Source organism: Emiliania huxleyi, assembly GCF_000372725.1.
Source record: "Emiliania huxleyi CCMP1516 unplaced genomic scaffold EMIHUscaffold_430, whole genome shotgun sequence".
NCBI lineage: Eukaryota > Haptophyta > Isochrysidales > Noelaerhabdaceae > Emiliania > Emiliania huxleyi.
In genome coordinates, this window is record NW_005198750.1 from 2918 (window position 1) to 18648 (window position 15731).

Consider the following 15731-nt stretch of genomic DNA (forward strand, 5'->3'; position numbering starts at 1 on the left):
GACATGTGCCGTCACGGCAACAATCTGATTATCGTGCGAGCCCCCAGCTTCGGTATCGCACCCGGGTCGGCGCCTGTTCTCGCCGCACTCTCCGGGATCGATATGCGCGACTGAAAATGTCTCTGTCTGTTATCGAATGTAAAAACTGCGAGAAAATACACGGCTGTCGTCCCCCTCGCCCTCCGCGCCTGCACGCTATTTATATATCCCAAGTTTTGCGGTGTGCGGCGGACTTTTGCGGCGAAAAGGAGAGGGTGGCGGCACCCTCCCTCCCCTATCGCCAAACGAGATTCTTGACTTGGGGCCCTCGGGGAGGCGGGCTTTTCGAGGTCGAGGTCGCTCGGGAGAGTACTCGAGGTACGAGTAGGTACAGAGCCCGCCGGCCGTTACATACAGGCTCGCCTCGTACATCGTTGGTCCGCGAGCTTCGTCTCGTCGGTGAAGCCGGCGACGCGCGAAACTTTGGCACAAGGCGTTATGCAGCTCGAGTGACCTCCGCGTTTCGTAAAGCTTCGGCGACTTTTCTTTTGTTTTCTGTCTTGGTCAGTGAAAATCATTTTTTCCCTCGCGAGCCGGCCCCTCAGAAAATTCTTTTCCTTTTGCCAAGCCTCCGACGGGCGCCACAGACGTCGCCGTCGCCTTGTCGTCGCCTTGTCGTCGCCAAAGCCAGAGCTTCGCCGTTGCTCCAGAGGGCAGGCAGATGCCCAGCAGAGTAGACGCTGACCGCGGATCCAGCTCGAGCATCACCGGGCTCATCGGCGCCGAGATGGTCAGCAGCAGGTGCAGCCGTCGCACGAGCAGCGGATACAGCAGTGGCGCGCTCGTTTCGACCACCAATGGGAAGACCGATCACGTCCGGGTGCTCGAGGATGCTCCAGAGCCACCGCAGGCGCTGGCGACAGAGACGCCGGTCAGAAGGGGGCCCAGCTCCTCCAAGAATCCGTCGTTCGTGGAGGAGGCGGAGGGTCCGGCCGACTGGCTGCTCGTGCTGGCCAAGTGCACCGTGCCCGCCTTCTTCGTGGCGGCGTCAGGCGCTGTTGCCATCCCGGTCAACAAAGCGCTGGGCGACGGCGAGGGCGCCGAGTTCTTCCGCAAGGCGAGGAGTCACCACGTGTGGCCTCGCGCAGCTCCCTTTCACAAGTCGAAGTACTAGTCTGGACCGTCTGGACCGTCCACGCGTGACCCGAGTCTGGGCCGTTGCCATCGTGACGTCAGGCGTCGGAGGAGTTTGCGGGCGGCGCGCTCATCGTGACGTACGCGATCGAGCTGTCGCAGGGGTACATCACCAAGAAGGACGGCGCTCTGAGCAGGAAGCTGGTGGCGGCGACGCTGATCGGGACGATCTTCTCGGGCCAGCTCCAAGCCTTGGGCCAGGCGCTCTGGCCGTACGAGATCATTATTATTATGTCATTTTTTAGTATTTATTATTGGCGCTCTGGCCGTATGATGAGTTCATTATCATAATAATTATCATTATTCAGGCGCTCTGGCCGTATGAGTTCATCGACTCGGACGGTGCACATCTCCCCAGATCTGCCCAGATCTACCCAGATCTGCCCAGATCTGCCCAGATCGACCGCGTTGTCGTACTCTCGTCAGGCGACCCTGACAATGCCGAGGCTGGCGACGCGATCCCGTTCGCACTCGGCGCGTCTCTCTCTGCCTGCGGTGCTCCGGTGGGGCAGCGCGAGGGGTGGGCGTGTGACTCTTGACGCCGGCGCGTGAGTAGGTCTGCTTCGTGGATGGCGGCTTCCCGCGCCGTGTTTCTTTTCTGCCCATCCGAATTTCTTTTTTCTAGGCTTCTTCGTGGACGGCGTCGTGCTTGCGTGCGAGCCGCCGCACCGCCCGCCGGACAAGCTTCTGTGAGGAGAGCGCGTCTCTTCACACCTGCACCTGTGAATAGGTACGAGCCGACGGTTCGGCCGCCGGACAAGCTCTGCCGTTGCCGCTCGCTCTGGCGGAGGGTGCGCCAGATCTCCCCAGATCTCCCTAGATCTCTCTATGCATCTCCCCATATCTCCCCATACCCCCCCATATCTCCCCATATCTTGGCCAGGTGCGCCCCGCCTTCACGTCCGTACTCACCTTCGTCATGTCGATCGACAACGCGGTCTACGGCTTCGGCATGCACCAGAAGCTCTGTGGCTGTGAACAGCGCCTCTTCACACCGCCAGCTGTGAACAGGTCGACGGCTTCGGCATGTACCAGAAGCTCGACCGGGCGGCGATGCCGGCGTGGGGCTACCGCACCACCCACGGGACTGAACCCACATTGGGTTCGATACTCTGGAGGTGTGGTACTAGGCGTGGGGCTACTATGCCTGCTTCGTGCTCTCGATCTACCTCGGAGGCGCCCTGGGGGGAGATATGGGGGAGATATGGCGACTACGCCTGCTTTGTGCTCTCAATCTACCTCGGGGGCGCCCTAGGGACCTGGCGAGGACAGACCACGCCCCACTCTTCACAGGGGGGGGGGGGGGGGGGGCGTCTGGAAAGAGGAGGCTGACGCCGCCAGGGCAAAGCATGTGCTGTGAATAGCAGGCGTGGTCCCGTACCCGCCACAGCCCTAGGGATGGCCGGCGCAGCGCGTCCGTGCACGGACTGACAGTCCGGCACAGGGGGAGATCTGGTGGAGATCTGGTGGAGATATGAGGGAGATCTGGGGGAGATCTGGGCACGTTAGGCGCCCTCACCATCCTCGTGCAGCGCGTGCCGAGCTTGGCGCTGCAGTCCTTCTGGCGCGCAGACCCGCCCGAGAATAGCCGAGGCCAGCCGAGAGAGGTCGACCAGAGGCGCTGCCTTCCTCCTGGCGCCACCTCGCCCCGCCTGGATCTGGGCAGGTACGCCTTTGGCGCCTTCGCGATTCTCGACGGCGGCCTCGAGCTCGCGAGTGATGGCCTGTCCACATTCGTGCTGATCGGGTTCATCTTTGTCTGGCTAATGCTCTTCGCCGGCCAGGCGGCGGAGTGAGGGTGTGAGGCGGCGGAGGGAGCCGGCGCTGAGCTTGTCTAGGCTCAGATCTCGACTCTCGAGACACTGCATGTGCACCTCCCCTGTAGACCTCCCCGTCAGACCCAAATAATACGCATCTTTTTGTGTTATTTTCGGGTTGTTGACGGCGCCTGGCGCCTGCGTGAGATGCATGAGCTCATGTACGCAGGGTTCGTGATTTCACATGGAAACAGCGAATCGGTTTCACTTTCACTTTCACTTCACATTTCATGTGAAACGAAATTTCACTTTTTCGAGCGAGTGTGAAGAGTCGTGTGAACTGACACCGAGTTCCGACACTCTGACACTCACTTGCACAGGTGTTGGCTCCCAAGCAGCAGCCAAGATGAAGGAGGCTGGAGATATTGGTCTCGCTGAGCTGATGTGTACACTAGACCTATATGAATCTCATGGCATGCTGTGGGCGAATACGGTGCTGATGGTGGGATGAACTCTCTCAGCAGTCGAGAGTCGACTCTCGACGCATCGGGAGGGCGGCCGCGGCGGTGTAGGGGCGGCGGCGAGCTCCCGGTTGCAAATACTCGCCTCACAGTCCAAGATGGCGGCTCGCGCCCCCATCCGCGCACCAGCGTGCCACTCTAGCCCCGCCTGCCGCCCAGATACCGAGGGCGGGGCGCACTCTTCGACTTGGGCTATTATTTGCCACCGGGAGGGCGGCGGCGGCGGTGTAGGGGCGGCGGCGAGCTCCCGGTTGCAAATACTCGCCTCACAGTCCAAGATGGCGGCTCGCGCCCCCATCCGCGCACCAGCGTGCCACTCTAGCCCCGCCTGCCGCCCAGATACCGAGGGCGGGGCGCACTCTTCGACTTGGGCTATTATTTGCCACCGGGAGGGCGGCCGCGGCGGTGTAGGGGCGGCGGCGAGCTCCCGGTTGCAAATACTCGCCTCACAGTCCAAGATGGCGGCTCGCGCCCCCATCCGTGCACCAGCGTGCCTCTCTAGTCCCGCCTGCCGCCCAGATACCGAGGGCGGGGCGCACTCTTCGACTTGGGCTATTATTTGCCACCGGGAGGGCGGCGGCGGCGGTGTAGGGGCGGCGGCGAGCTCCCGGTTGCAAATACTCGCCTCACAGTCCAAGATGGCGGCTCGCGCCCCCATCCGTGCACCAGCGTGCCACTCTAGTCCCGCCTGCCGCCCAGATACCGAAGGTGGTGGGCGCACTCTTCGACTTGGGCTATTATTTGCCACCGGGAGGGCGGCGGCGGCGGTGTAGGGGCGGCGGCGAGCTCCCGGTTGCAAATACTCGCCTCACAGTCCAAGATGGCGGCTCGCGCCCCCATCCGTGCACCAGCGTGCCTCTCTAGTCCCGCCTGCCGCCCAGATACCGAAGGTGGGGGGCGCACTCTTCGACTTGGGCTATTATTTGCCACCGGGAGGGCGGCGGCGGCGGTGTAGGGGCGGCGGCGAGCTCCCGGTTGCAAATACTCGCCTCACAGTCCAAGATGGCGGCTCGCGCCCCCATCCGTGCACCAGCGTGCCACTCTAGCCCCGCCTGCCGCCCAGATACCGAAGGTGGGGCGCACTCTTCGAGACTTGGGCTATTATTTGCCACCGGGAGGGCGGCCGCGGCGGTGTAGGGGCGGCGGCGAGGGCCGCTCCCGGTTGCAAATACTCGCCTCACAGTCCAAGATGGCGGCTCGCCCCCCCATCCGTGCACCAGCGTGCCACTCTAGCCCCGCCTGCCGCCCAGATACCGAGGGCAGGGCGCACTCTTCGACTTGGGCTATTATTTGCCACCGGGAGGGCGGCGGCGGCGGTGTAGGGGCGGCGGCGAGCTCCCGGTTGCAAATACTCGCCTCACAGTCCAAGATGGCGGCTCGCGCCCCCATCCGTGCACCAGCGTGCCACTCTAGTCCCGCCTGCCGCCCAGATACCGAAGGTGGGTGGCGCACTCTTCGACTTGGGCTATTATTTGCCACCGGGAGGGCGGCGGCGGCGGTGTAGGGGCGGCGGCGAGCTCCCGGTTGCAAATACTCGCCTCACAGTCCAAGATGGCGGCTCGCGCCCCCATCCGTGCACCAGCGTGCCTCTCTAGTCCCGCCTGCCGCCCAGATACCGAAGGTGGGGGGCGCACTCTTCGACTTGGGCTATTATTTGCCACCGGGAGGGCGGCGGCGGCGGTGTAGGGGCGGCGGCGAGCTCCCGGTTGCAAATACTCGCCTCACAGTCCAAGATGGCGGCTCGCGCCCCCATCCGTGCACCAGCGTGCCTCTCTAGTCCCGCCTGCCGCCCAGATACCGAAGGTGGGGCGCACTCTTCGAGACTTGGGCTATTATTTGCCACCGGGAGGGCGGCGGCGGCGGTGTAGGGGCGGCGGCGAGCTCCCGGTTGCAAATACTCGCCGCACAGTCCAAGATGGCGGCTCGCGCCCCCATCCGTGCACCAGCGTGCCTCTCTAGTCCCGCCTGCCGCCCAGATACCGAGGGCGGGGCGCACTCTTCGACTTGGGCTATTATTTGCCACCGGGAGGGCGGCGGCGGCGGTGTAGGGGCGGCGGCGAGCTCCCGGTTGCAAATACTCGCCTCACAGTCCAAGATGGCGGCTCGCGCCCCCATCCGTGCACCAGCGTGCCACTCTAGTCCCGCCTGCCGCCCAGATACCGAAGGTGGTGGGCGCACTCTTCGACTTGGGCTATTATTTGCCACCGGGAGGGCGGCGGCGGCGGTGTAGGGGCGGCGGCGAGCTCCCGGTTGCAAATACTCGCCTCACAGTCCAAGATGGCGGCTCGCGCCCCCATCCGTGCACCAGCGTGCCTCTCTAGTCCCGCCTGCCGCCCAGATACCGAAGGTGGGGGGCGCACTCTTCGACTTGGGCTATTATTTGCCACCGGGAGGGCGGCGGCGGCGGTGTAGGGGCGGCGGCGAGCTCCCGGTTGCAAATACTCGCCTCACAGTCCAAGATGGCGGCTCGCGCCCCCATCCGTGCACCAGCGTGCCTCTCTAGTCCCGCCTGCCGCCCAGATACCGAAGGCGGGGCGCACTCTTCGAGACTTGGGCTATTATTTGCCACCGGGAGGGCGGCGGCGGCGGTGTAGGGGCGGCGGCGAGCTCCCGGTTGCAAATACTCGCCGCACAGTCCAAGATGGCGGCTCGCGCCCCCATCCGCGCACCGGCGTGCCTCTCTAGTCCCGCCTGCCGCCCAGATACCGAAGGTGGGGCGCACTCTTCGACTTGGCTATTATTTGCCACCGGGAGGGCGGCGGCGGCGGTGTAGGGGCGGCGGCGAGCTCCCGGTTGCAAATACTCGCCTCACAGTCCAAGATGGCGGCTCGCGCCCCCATCCGTGCACCAGCGTGCCTCTCTAGTCCCGCCTGCCGCCCAGATACCGAGGGCGGGGCGCACTCTTCGACTTGGGCTATTATTTGCCACCGGGAGGGCGGCGGCGGCGGTGTAGGGGCGGCGGCGAGCTCCCGGTTGCAAATACTCGCCTCACAGTCCAAGATGGCGGCTCGCGCCCCCAAGCATCCATGCTCTGATGTGTCGCTTGGGTCGCCTCTGCTGCTGTGTCTCTGTCTTAGCCAGATATCGAGAGCGCGCGACGACAACCAACCCCTTACCCTAACCCTAACCCTAACCCTAACCCTAACCCTAACCCTAGCCCGACGAACCCAAAGCGTTCACCGAGAGCTCGTGTCGACGGACCGCTGATTCCGCCATTTGGTTTCGGCCCAAACCGGACCATTCTCTTAGGAGCTGCACAACGGCTTGAACGCTCTCTGACCCTAACCCTAACCCTAACCCTAACCCTAACCCTAACCCTAACGACACGGTGCTTCTTAAGAGGTCGTGCGCGTCGCTGCCGACGCATCTCGCGTGTATGGTGTTTTGCAGTGTATTTCGGCGGGGGCGCGCATTAAAAGAACATTGAGGCAACACACACGTCCTCGAGCGCCCGAGGACACGAACCAAGCTGCACCTCCTCTCACTAGTTATTGTGGGCTCTTTCCTTTCTACACTTCCTCGCTTTCAAACACCGCGTTTTGATGCAGTGAGGGCGGGCCCCTGTTCTTTGAGCCTTGGGGACGACCACGGCCTTGACCACGGCCTCGCTGCAGGGAAGGTGGGAAGCAGGAACGCGCGGCATTGGTGGCACAGAGATCCCTACCGGTGCCGGCAGTGGTAGGCGCACCGCCGCTCTCTCCGCTGCCGCCTCCGCCGCTGCCGCCTCGACTGCTGCCGCCTCCGCCGCTGCCGCCTCGGAGATGCCAGAGCCTTCGAAAGTAGTCGAACTTGTGAAATTTTCAGTGAAACGGGGGCGGCCGAAACATTTCATGTGAAATTCACATGAATTCACATGTGAAAGTGAAAGTGTGAAAATTCACTCACGAACCCTGCATGTACGGAGCGCTGCTCTAGAGGGAGGTAGAGGGTCCCCGTATTCGCAATATTGCACGAACCAGCGGCCTAGTGTAACCGCCGATCCATGGCACGCGTAGCTATGACAGGGACCGCGGCCGCGGACCCGGTGGCGGACGGGGCTGGGGTGCGCAAGCGCCGGCCAGATACCCGAACCCGGTATGATACCGTCGTGCCGCCGGGGATGCGCAGCGGACGCTGGAATGGCTCCGATCGCGTGCAACTGGAGGACGCGGTGATGGTCGCAAGGATCGCAGGTGCGTCGCAGGTCCGGCTGATAAGGCCTGGCTACGCGACCATCGAGATCGACCTGAAGCACGAGAAGGCCGCGGGCGACCGCGCGTCGGTGCAGGGGCGGCGGAGCGCTCGTACGTCGAGCGCACCGCGCCAAAGAAGAAGGAGCTCACCAAGGAGCAGCTCGCGGCTCGGGCCGCGGCACGCAAGGCCAAGAAGGCCCGGCAGAAGGCGCGCCGGGCGAAGGAGGCTGGCGAGCGCGCCGCGAGCGAGGCCGAGCGCGCGGAGGCCCCGCGGGCGCAGCTGCGCGAGAACATCCAGTACGTGATGGCCGGGCTGCGGACTGCAGCTGCGCAGACGCGCAGCCAGGCCGGGTCCAAAATAGAGGTCGAATATTCGCTGCCCCCGGAGAGGGACGACGGATATCGGCGCGGCCCCAGCAAGGTGTACGCCAAGGTTCCCCAGGGGACCGTGGCGACGACCGTCGCCTCGGACTGGCTCGCAACCGAGCTGGCCGAGTATGGAGAGATAGATGCGGCATGCCGCGACAGATTCGTCATGCACCTGATGACGGCCGCCGGCGCCTCGGCGCCGGCCGACGCCGTGTTCAGGTTCACAGCCGGCGAGGCGATGCAGACCTCTCGCCCGATCTCCGCGTCGGGCGAGGACGACGACGAGGACACCGGCTCCGAGGAGTATTCCGACGACAGGGCGTCCGACCGCTAGCTGGCTTCAACCATATCTTACCCTTTCTGCCCCCCCCTCCTCCGACCCCCCAGGCTAGATGGAGTAGTCAGATGTAGATTCTGCCCCACACAGCCCCTTACCCCTTCACCCTCGCCTCGCTGCTTGTGGTGTTTCTGAACACGTAGTCGTCCACGCTGCGTGGGGGGTTGTGTGTGGGTCCTGTGTCTGGGAGGGAGGGAGTGGGGTGCAGGTTGCTCACCCACGGCACCGGGCCGGTGCTTGCACTTTGAATGCCGTGGGGCTCCTGCCCGTGCCCGGGCGTGGAGATGCGAGGGTCGCCCCCCCTTGCCCCACCACTTTGTGTGTGACTGTGGAGACGTTTACCTTTACCTTTTTACCTTATTCGCAATTCGGGGAGCGGTACGTCAGAATAGAGTAGTGAGTAGGTTTTTATCTTACGTTGAGGATTGCGGTGTTTACTGGATTACCGCGATACATTCGGTTCAACGGACAATGCACAACAGTCTCAGGATCGCACTCTCTCATCCGTATTGGTCGCAACGAGAGAGATCATAGTTCACACGAGGCCCAGGGCGCGCTTTGCCTTGAGCGCCGCGAGACGCACTGGCACGCGCCGCATCATCGCGGCCTTGAGCTCCGCGACGGCGTTCGGAGGGCGGGCAAGCACAGTGAAGTCGCGGATGAGCCCCTCGTCGCACAGGCTGACCAGGTCCATTCCTTGGAGTGTCCGCCCCGAGTCCTCAATCTCGGCGGTGAACTCGAGCGCCCACTCCTTCCCATCCTCACTCAGCCACTGCCTGCCGTACTGGAAGGACGAACCAAAAACCTCCGACACGCAGCCGAGGAGCAACAGCGTCTCATCGCGGCCTTCCCACGGCGCGTAGTAGGTCGGAGGCCGAAACATGCACGCCGGGTGCACGTGAGCGCCAAAAGAGTCGCGCAGGCTCTCCGCCGTCGCTCTGCCGCTCATCACGGCACTGACGGATTCGTGCCACGCATCAAACGTGGCCCTGCAGGCCGGCGAGGAGCTCTCTCCGCCGTACACCGTCCCAGAGTAACGCCGGCTGCTGGCTGCGCCGAGCCGCCTCGTGGCTGCGCTGAGCGTCGTGGCTGCGCCGAGCCGCCTCGTGGCGTGCCTGAGCAACAGATTCATGGGCCCCTTGTCGAGATTGGGAGCGTCTCCTGGCTGGGCGTCGACTGCAACGGGTCGAGGAGCTGGTCCAGGGGGTCTGAACCTGCCTGCGAGGTCTCTGGGGGGCCACAGAGCCACGATGGCAGACTGAGCGGTCCGTCCTCCTCTTCGGCCCCGCCTGGCTCGCGGCGCGGAGAGAACCCGGCGCCGGTCCGCGGCTGGCCTGAAAGCCCGTCCGCAAGCCCCTCGGAGCCCCCAAGGTGCGCCCGTTTGCCCCGCGCGCCGCCCGCGCCGCGCCTCCGTTTCGAGGAGGCCGTTCCCGGCAGATGCGCTTCGGGTGGGACGGGTTTTATTGTGGGTGGCATCCCGGCCCAGGGGCGGGACCAGAGCTCCGCGATAGGGTGACGGAGCTCCCCGCCCGGCGGCACACTGCCCGCTCACCGCTCGCTCCGCCCGTGCTCGCAGGCCGAGCGCCATGCCAGGAGGAGCGACCCGACCAAGAAGGCCCAGGAGGTCCACGCAGCCCTCCTGCTTGTGGCGTCGGCCTACTCGATTCGGGCACCTCGGGAGAAGCCGTTCCTGCCCGGCCTCAATCACCCCTCGAAGCAGCTGCGGCCGCGATTTCATCTGGTGACCACCCCACCCCGGCAGGCGCACGCTGAAGCGAGGCCGTCCCGCAGCGCTTCCGAGACGGGGCTGTTCGCGCGGAGCGTCACGCCGCAGGCGTCCGCCGGAGGCCCGCCGGAGGCTGAATGCGGCGGCCACGTCAGTCTTTTGCCCGCGAGGAGCCTGGCCGTCTCTTCCCAGCCGCTTTGCACGCCCCCAACATCCCCTGACAGCAGCAGCGCCTCACGGCGTGGGCTGCGAGGTCACTCGGGGTGACCCAGGGGGCGGCGGGAGAGCACTCTTCCGCCGGAGTAGCGGGCGGTCTTTCCGCTACTCGCTCGTACTTGAGGTGCATCCACGCCCGCCCACCACCTTCCCGGCAGCCCCACCCGCTCGGTGACGTCCTCACTCCCCCCCCCCCCTCAGGCGAGGCCCTGACCACCAAACTCGCGCTCTGCGCTCCGGGAACGGGCAGCAGCGCGACGCTCTTCGAGAGCGAGCGGCGGCGGCGGCTCAGCACGAACCATGTCAGCGCAGGGCGGCGCTATAGCTGCGTGGCGGGCCCCCACCACCGGACTCCGTCAGGGCTCGCGTCTCCCTGCCAGCGCGGGAGCTGAGGGGAGCGCAGTGTCTGTGTCTGTGTTGTGTGTGAAAAAACATTAGATTCTGCATTCTCTTTGGGGTCTGAGACCGTCTCTCGCACCAAATTGTGAGACCACAGCCAGACCAAAAAAAGGCAAAGCCGGAAAGCCTCCCAGATCGGTCATCGCTGCAGAATTCGGACGTTTGCTGCTAAAACAGCTAAAACGCACCGATAAAAAAGACTTTAGCAGCCAACGCAGCCGAGACGCGAGAGATAAAGCCCGAGCAGGCCGCAGAGCGAACTCGCCGTACTGAGCACCGCAGCGCGAACTCGCTCCTGTTCGCTGCGCAGCCCTAGCTGCGCTCCATTTTTGGCTCTGGCCGCGACCGACCCAGGCCCGGCTCCAGCCGCGGCCACGTCCGAGCCGGCGGCGGCCACGCAGCAGGGCGCGCCACCGCACATGCCACTCGCCGCAGCGGGCGGTGTCGCCGGCGGCGACGCACCGGATGCTGCCGGCATCGAGACACGGCGGAGCTGGTTGCCGAGCAGGAGGACGGCTCGGCACGGCGCCGGTGCACGGGACCGTCGCCATGTACGCCGGTGTCGTGGAGGGTATGATTATCCGGTAGGAGCCTGAGCGGGACATGGTGTGCGTGGTTGTGAGTATGCACCGTAAACGAGACGCGATCACGCTTTTAGCGCGACATTGAACGGGCTCCGCCTCGAGAGGGCGTCTCGCGTGCGCGGCGCCGCTTGGGCGGGGCGGGAGAGCAGAGGCACGCGAGGCGGGCGGGAGGCGGGCGGGAGGCGATCTCAACTGCAGAAATCGCGCCGCGGAGAGCTCAAGTCAGCAGAGCGGCCCCTGCAGACGAGGGGACGGAGGTCGACGGCCAATTAATCGCTCTGGCGGGGCGTCGCCGCGGGGGGCGGGAGGCGTGGCGGGCGGGCCGAAGGCGCGGGCGAGTGTGAAGAGAACCGACGGCGTCAAACGGTCCGTGTCGGCACACGGGCGGCACGGGCAAGGGCCCGCACGTGCCCCATGGCCAGGGGGAGCGGCGGCGCTCCTGACTACGCTCGAACAGGCCCCGCGAGACGCCTCTCGCGGCGGAGGTCGAGCGGCGACGTCGAGCGCCGACTTCCGCGCGGCTCCTGCGTCGGGCGCGTGGTGCGCGTCGAGAGGGGTGGGTCGGACAGGCCGGTCCAGGGGGTCGTGTGGGCGCGTGCGAGGGCCGGAGTCGTGAAGCCACCCTCAATAAATAGGCCGCCGGATCAAAGTTGAGTCGCCGGCGCCTGAGAGGCGTCCGGCCCTCGTCTAGCAGCCGCCGTGAGGCAACGGGAGCTCCTCCGAGGCTCAAAATTGGACCCATCTGACCGCTAACGCGTCCTCTGCAAGGCTGCGTCTTCGGGCTGCGGCCGGCGGAGACTGCCCAGCCTCGGCGAACCAGCGAAGATGGGACAGTCTCGTTGGAGATGCGGGAATTTCTTTTCCGGAGGTTCAGACCCCCTGCGGCCCGGCGCGAAAAATCGAAAACTAAGAAAACGCGGCCGCGACATCGCTCCTTGGGGTTCTTCCGTCCTCCCATCCCTCCCTTGGGTTGTCCATTTTCTTTCTTTCTTTCGGGGTTCATGTTTTCCTACGACAAGCGACAGCGTCTCGGGGCATGACCGTACAGGGTGGAGGGGCCCGTCCGCGGAAGTAGGCGGCGCGGGCACTCACCATCGAAAAATGACTTTCGCCGAGGCGATAAAGAAGAAAAAACCAAACCTCACACAAAGTGGCGACCGTCGGTGAAGCCGGCGCTCCGCCTCTCCCTGTGCGTCACAGATAAATCGAGGCTCCGCATGCTGCTCGCCTGCAGTCTCCTCGCGTCCGGCGCCGCCGCCGCCGTGACTGAGCTCAAGGTCGAAGTCTATGACGGCCCAAAGGAGTGCGAGGATGCGGACAAGCTCAAGAAGGGCGAGCACGTATCCATGCATTACACGGTGCGGCGCAAGCCACGACATCGCAGCCCCTAGGAGAGAGCGAGAGCACGCTGACCGCGATCCCGCACCGCATTTGTGCGTTCGAGACATATGCCGCTGCCGCTCGCCACCACTCACAATCTCCCGCGCAACAGGGCACCATCGACAAGGACAGCGCGGCGGGCACGCCGGGCAAGCAGTTCGACTCGTCGCGTGGCCGCGGCAAGACGTTCGACTTCCAGCTGGGCGCCGGCCGCGTGATCCAGGGCTGGGATAAGGGTCTTGAGGGGCTCTGCGTGGGCGCCAAGGCGGTGCTCACGATCCCGCCCGACATGGGCTACGGTGCTCTGCCTTCTCGCCGGCACCGTGTTTGAGCAGCGCCGCTTTACACTTGCAAGCTGCTGGACAGGCGCGCGCGGCGCGGGCGGCGACATTCCGGGAGGAGCGGTCAGCTTTGACGCGGAAGTGGCGAGCCATTCGGACGAGGCCACCCGAGATCACCCGAGATCGGCCGAGGTTAGGCGCTCAGCTTCGACGTGGAGGTGGTGAGTCACTCAGACGAGGGGCCGCCCGAGCCAAACCTCTTCAAGGACCTCGATACCGACAAGGTCGCTCCGAGACACCTCCACCCTCCGAGACACTTCCGAGACACCTCCGAGACACTGCCGAGGCACCTCCGAGACATTGCGGAGACGCTTCCTCCCTCAACGAGAGACTATCAACACTGAGACTACCTCAACACGCCGAGCGAGCGACCACAGAGGCGCTGCTCCGCCGCCGGCCGCGCGCCTCACCCGAACCTTGTCGAAGCGTTCTCGAGCCTTCTCGGAGCCGTGCCCGCAGGACGCCAAGCTGACCCAGGAGGAGGTGCTTGCCTTCTTCAAGCAGCAGGCAGGACACGCCCTTCCCGAGAACACCTCCGCCACACCTCCGAGTCACCTCCGCCACACCTCCGACGCACCTTCCGACACATTCCGACGCACCTCCGACGCACCTTCACACGCACCTCCCGACTCACCCTCTCGAGACACTTCTCGAGACACTTCTCGAGACGCGCCCGAGGCACCCTCGAGATGTCGAGACACTTCTCGAGATGTCGACTCCTCGCGACGGGACGAGCTGCCGCGCCTCGCGCAGAGCCGAGAGCCGGAAGCGGCCCTCTGCCCCAGCCGCAGCCTCGGAGAGCGGTGGCTGGAGACCCAGACCCCGCGCCGCCCGCCGCCCCTCTGCAGGGCAAGGAAGAGCTGCCCGAGGGCCTGTGGGAGAAGGAGGACAAGGACAAGGACGGCTTCATCTCCTGGGAGGAGGCCACCGTCGCCGTCTCCGCCCTCGCCCCCGCCCCCCTAGCCCGCCGCCTCCCAGCCCGCCGCCTGATGTCTGGGTGATGTCCCAGCCCGCCGCCCAGCCGCCGCCCAGCCTGCCGACGCCGAGCCCGCCACCACCCTCACCACCGCCGCCCTGGCCTCCTCCCCCGTCGCCGCAGTTCGGCGGCCCAAAGGGCAAGAGCAAGGACGAGCTCTGAGGGGCTCTACTAGTGAGGACGGTGTGTGTTTGGTCCGTACTCCTCGTTCAGAGGCTCTATGAGGGAGGCGTCGCGCCGCCGCGCCCGGTGAGAGCCGCGTGGACGGTCGAGGGGAGTACGCAGGTCCGGAAGCAGGGGGACTGCCGTGTGTGCTGTCAGCCAGGGAGCTGTTGTGAGGCAGCTGGGATCGAGCTTGCGGGCGGTGGCCCGCGCGCCTTGCCATGCCGTCCGTCCGCCTGCACTGCGGCGCCGCGCGAGCCCGCGGGCGTGAGGCTGCATGCGTATCTCTCCCGGCACCGGCAGAATAACTTTATTGAGGCCACCCGAAAGACGGCAATAAACGGAGAGTGTCGCAGCGAGGGGAGAGGGCTGTCACCGACTCACAGCTGAAGCGACGTGTGCGGAGCGAGAGAGCGCGAGAACCCCGCGCGCGGCGATAGAATATTATAATTCCGCACACGTGTAACTCTATCCACCCTGTACGACCTACCTCTTCCTGCACGTACTCAATCTCCGCATCTCGTCAGACCCGCAAGGCCGATACGGTCGCTCCGTACATGTTGTACGTGTTGTTGTAGTCCACGGTTCATGCTCTGCCGGGACAACGCGGCGCGGTACCGAGCCGCACGCCTCCAGGCGACGGACACCGTAAAACCTCCCTCCCAAGCATGCTCGCCGCGCCCTCACCGCCGGCCCCCTCACTGCCGCCCCCGCGCCTGGCCGAGGCTCTTCAGCCGCGCGTCGAGACCTTGCGCGGCGGGCTGCGAGGACGTCGCCGGGGGCGGGCGGCTGGCGAGGGAGGCTGACTGGGATGCGCCGCCGCCTTTGTGCAGCGTGGCGGCCGCCTGTTTGTTTCAGGGCAGGGCAGGGCAGGGCAAGTCCAGGTTAGGGTGAGGTCGAGGTTCAGGTTTCAGGTTTCTGCTTTCCCACTCCGGGTGTGACTGTGAGCGCGCGGTGCGTGCGGCCTGGTCGACCCACGACCGGTGGTCAGCCAACATGTTCGCGTACTCCTTGCTGCTCGGGCTGACGGGCAGCCAAAACGCGCGCGCCGCGTCGCCGCCCGCAGTGAGCTGCAGCCGCGCCGCCGCCCCGGTCGCATGGAAGTGGAAGGCCTGTGACGAGACTGGAGCCGAGGTGCGGCCGAGGGGCGGCCGAGGTGCGGCCGAGGTGCGGCCGAGGTGCGGCCGAGGTGCAGACGCGCGGGAGGCGGAGCGCGCCGTCGTCTCCATCCTGGAGAGCGCGGGGGAGGGGAGGGGTCTGCGGCGGGGGGAGAGCTCACGAGAGTGCGGCACGCTCGAGTGCGGCACGCTCTTGCGGTGTGGCGGCTGGGTGGCGGCGGGCTGGGTGGAGGCGGGCTGGGTGGCGGCGGGCTGGGTGGAGGCGGCTTTGGGTGGAGGCGCGAGGGCACAGCGGCGGGCGGCTCACCAAGCGTTGTCCGTGTTGCGCGGGTCGTCGACGTAGCCGCGGTACACGACCTTTCCGCCGCCGCCTCCCGCAAAGAGCTGGTCGAGCAGCCGTGTCACCTCGGAGCGCTGCGCCTGGGAGGTGGTGGTCATTGCGGGCATGCGGCGGCCAGAGGTACGAGATGGATGGAGATGGATGGAGATCGATGGATGAT

The 15731-nt window shown here is 65.6% G+C and overlaps 6 protein-coding genes across 6 annotated transcripts in view; 3 read left to right on the forward strand and 3 right to left on the reverse strand.

Moving 5' to 3' along the window:
• The first annotated feature begins 1393 nt into the window (after nt 1-1393).
• EMIHUDRAFT_445320 (hypothetical protein) lies at nt 1394-3144 on the forward strand. The gene is made up of 7 exons (XM_005769090.1): nt 1394-1515; nt 1600-1647; nt 2093-2141; nt 2185-2234; nt 2304-2397; nt 2683-2737; nt 2840-3144. Exons 1-7 carry the CDS (start codon nt 1495-1497, stop codon nt 2967-2969), a joined length of 447 nt encoding a protein of 148 aa, XP_005769147.1. The 5' UTR covers nt 1394-1494; the 3' UTR covers nt 2970-3144.
• A 4289-nt stretch (nt 3145-7433) lies between these two features.
• On the forward strand, nt 7434-8326 carry EMIHUDRAFT_244694 (hypothetical protein; the record flags this gene model as incomplete). The annotated part of the gene is made up of 2 exons (XM_005769091.1): nt 7434-7623; nt 7719-8326. 2 exons carry the CDS (start codon nt 7434-7436, stop codon nt 8324-8326), a joined length of 798 nt encoding a protein of 265 aa, XP_005769148.1.
• A 538-nt stretch (nt 8327-8864) lies between these two features.
• Nucleotides 8865-9278, reverse strand: EMIHUDRAFT_244695 (hypothetical protein; the record flags this gene model as incomplete). Its single annotated transcript, XM_005769092.1, has 1 exon — nt 8865-9278. The coding sequence occupies one exon, from the start codon at nt 9276-9278 to the stop codon at nt 8865-8867; it is 414 nt and encodes a 137-aa protein (XP_005769149.1).
• A 1536-nt stretch (nt 9279-10814) lies between these two features.
• EMIHUDRAFT_370195 (hypothetical protein) lies at nt 10815-12085 on the reverse strand (the record flags this gene model as incomplete). Its single annotated transcript, XM_005769093.1, has 3 exons — nt 10815-11262; nt 11448-11491; nt 11694-12085. A coding segment is annotated over one exon (216 nt), but the record flags the coding sequence as incomplete, so codon positions are not given.
• A 330-nt stretch (nt 12086-12415) lies between these two features.
• Nucleotides 12416-14459, forward strand: FKB-2 (peptidylprolyl isomerase). Its single transcript, XM_005769094.1, has 7 exons — nt 12416-12612; nt 12747-12933; nt 13001-13038; nt 13113-13199; nt 13435-13482; nt 13824-13898; nt 14075-14459. Exons 1-7 carry the CDS (start codon nt 12472-12474, stop codon nt 14111-14113), a joined length of 615 nt encoding a protein of 204 aa, XP_005769151.1. The 5' UTR covers nt 12416-12471; the 3' UTR covers nt 14114-14459.
• Nucleotides 14460-14583: 124 nt separating this feature from the next.
• Nucleotides 14584-15731, reverse strand: part of EMIHUDRAFT_445330 (hypothetical protein) — a 2376-nt gene continuing 1228 nt past the window's right edge. The window contains exons 4-7 of the mRNA XM_005769095.1: nt 15539-15651; nt 15331-15343; nt 15079-15225; nt 14584-14958 (exon numbers count right to left, since the gene is read on the reverse strand). Coding sequence (XP_005769152.1) covers nt 14812-14958; nt 15079-15225; nt 15331-15343; nt 15539-15651 — 420 coding nt within the window. The 3' untranslated portion in view covers nt 14584-14811. The remainder of the gene's footprint in view (nt 14959-15078; nt 15226-15330; nt 15344-15538; nt 15652-15731) is intronic.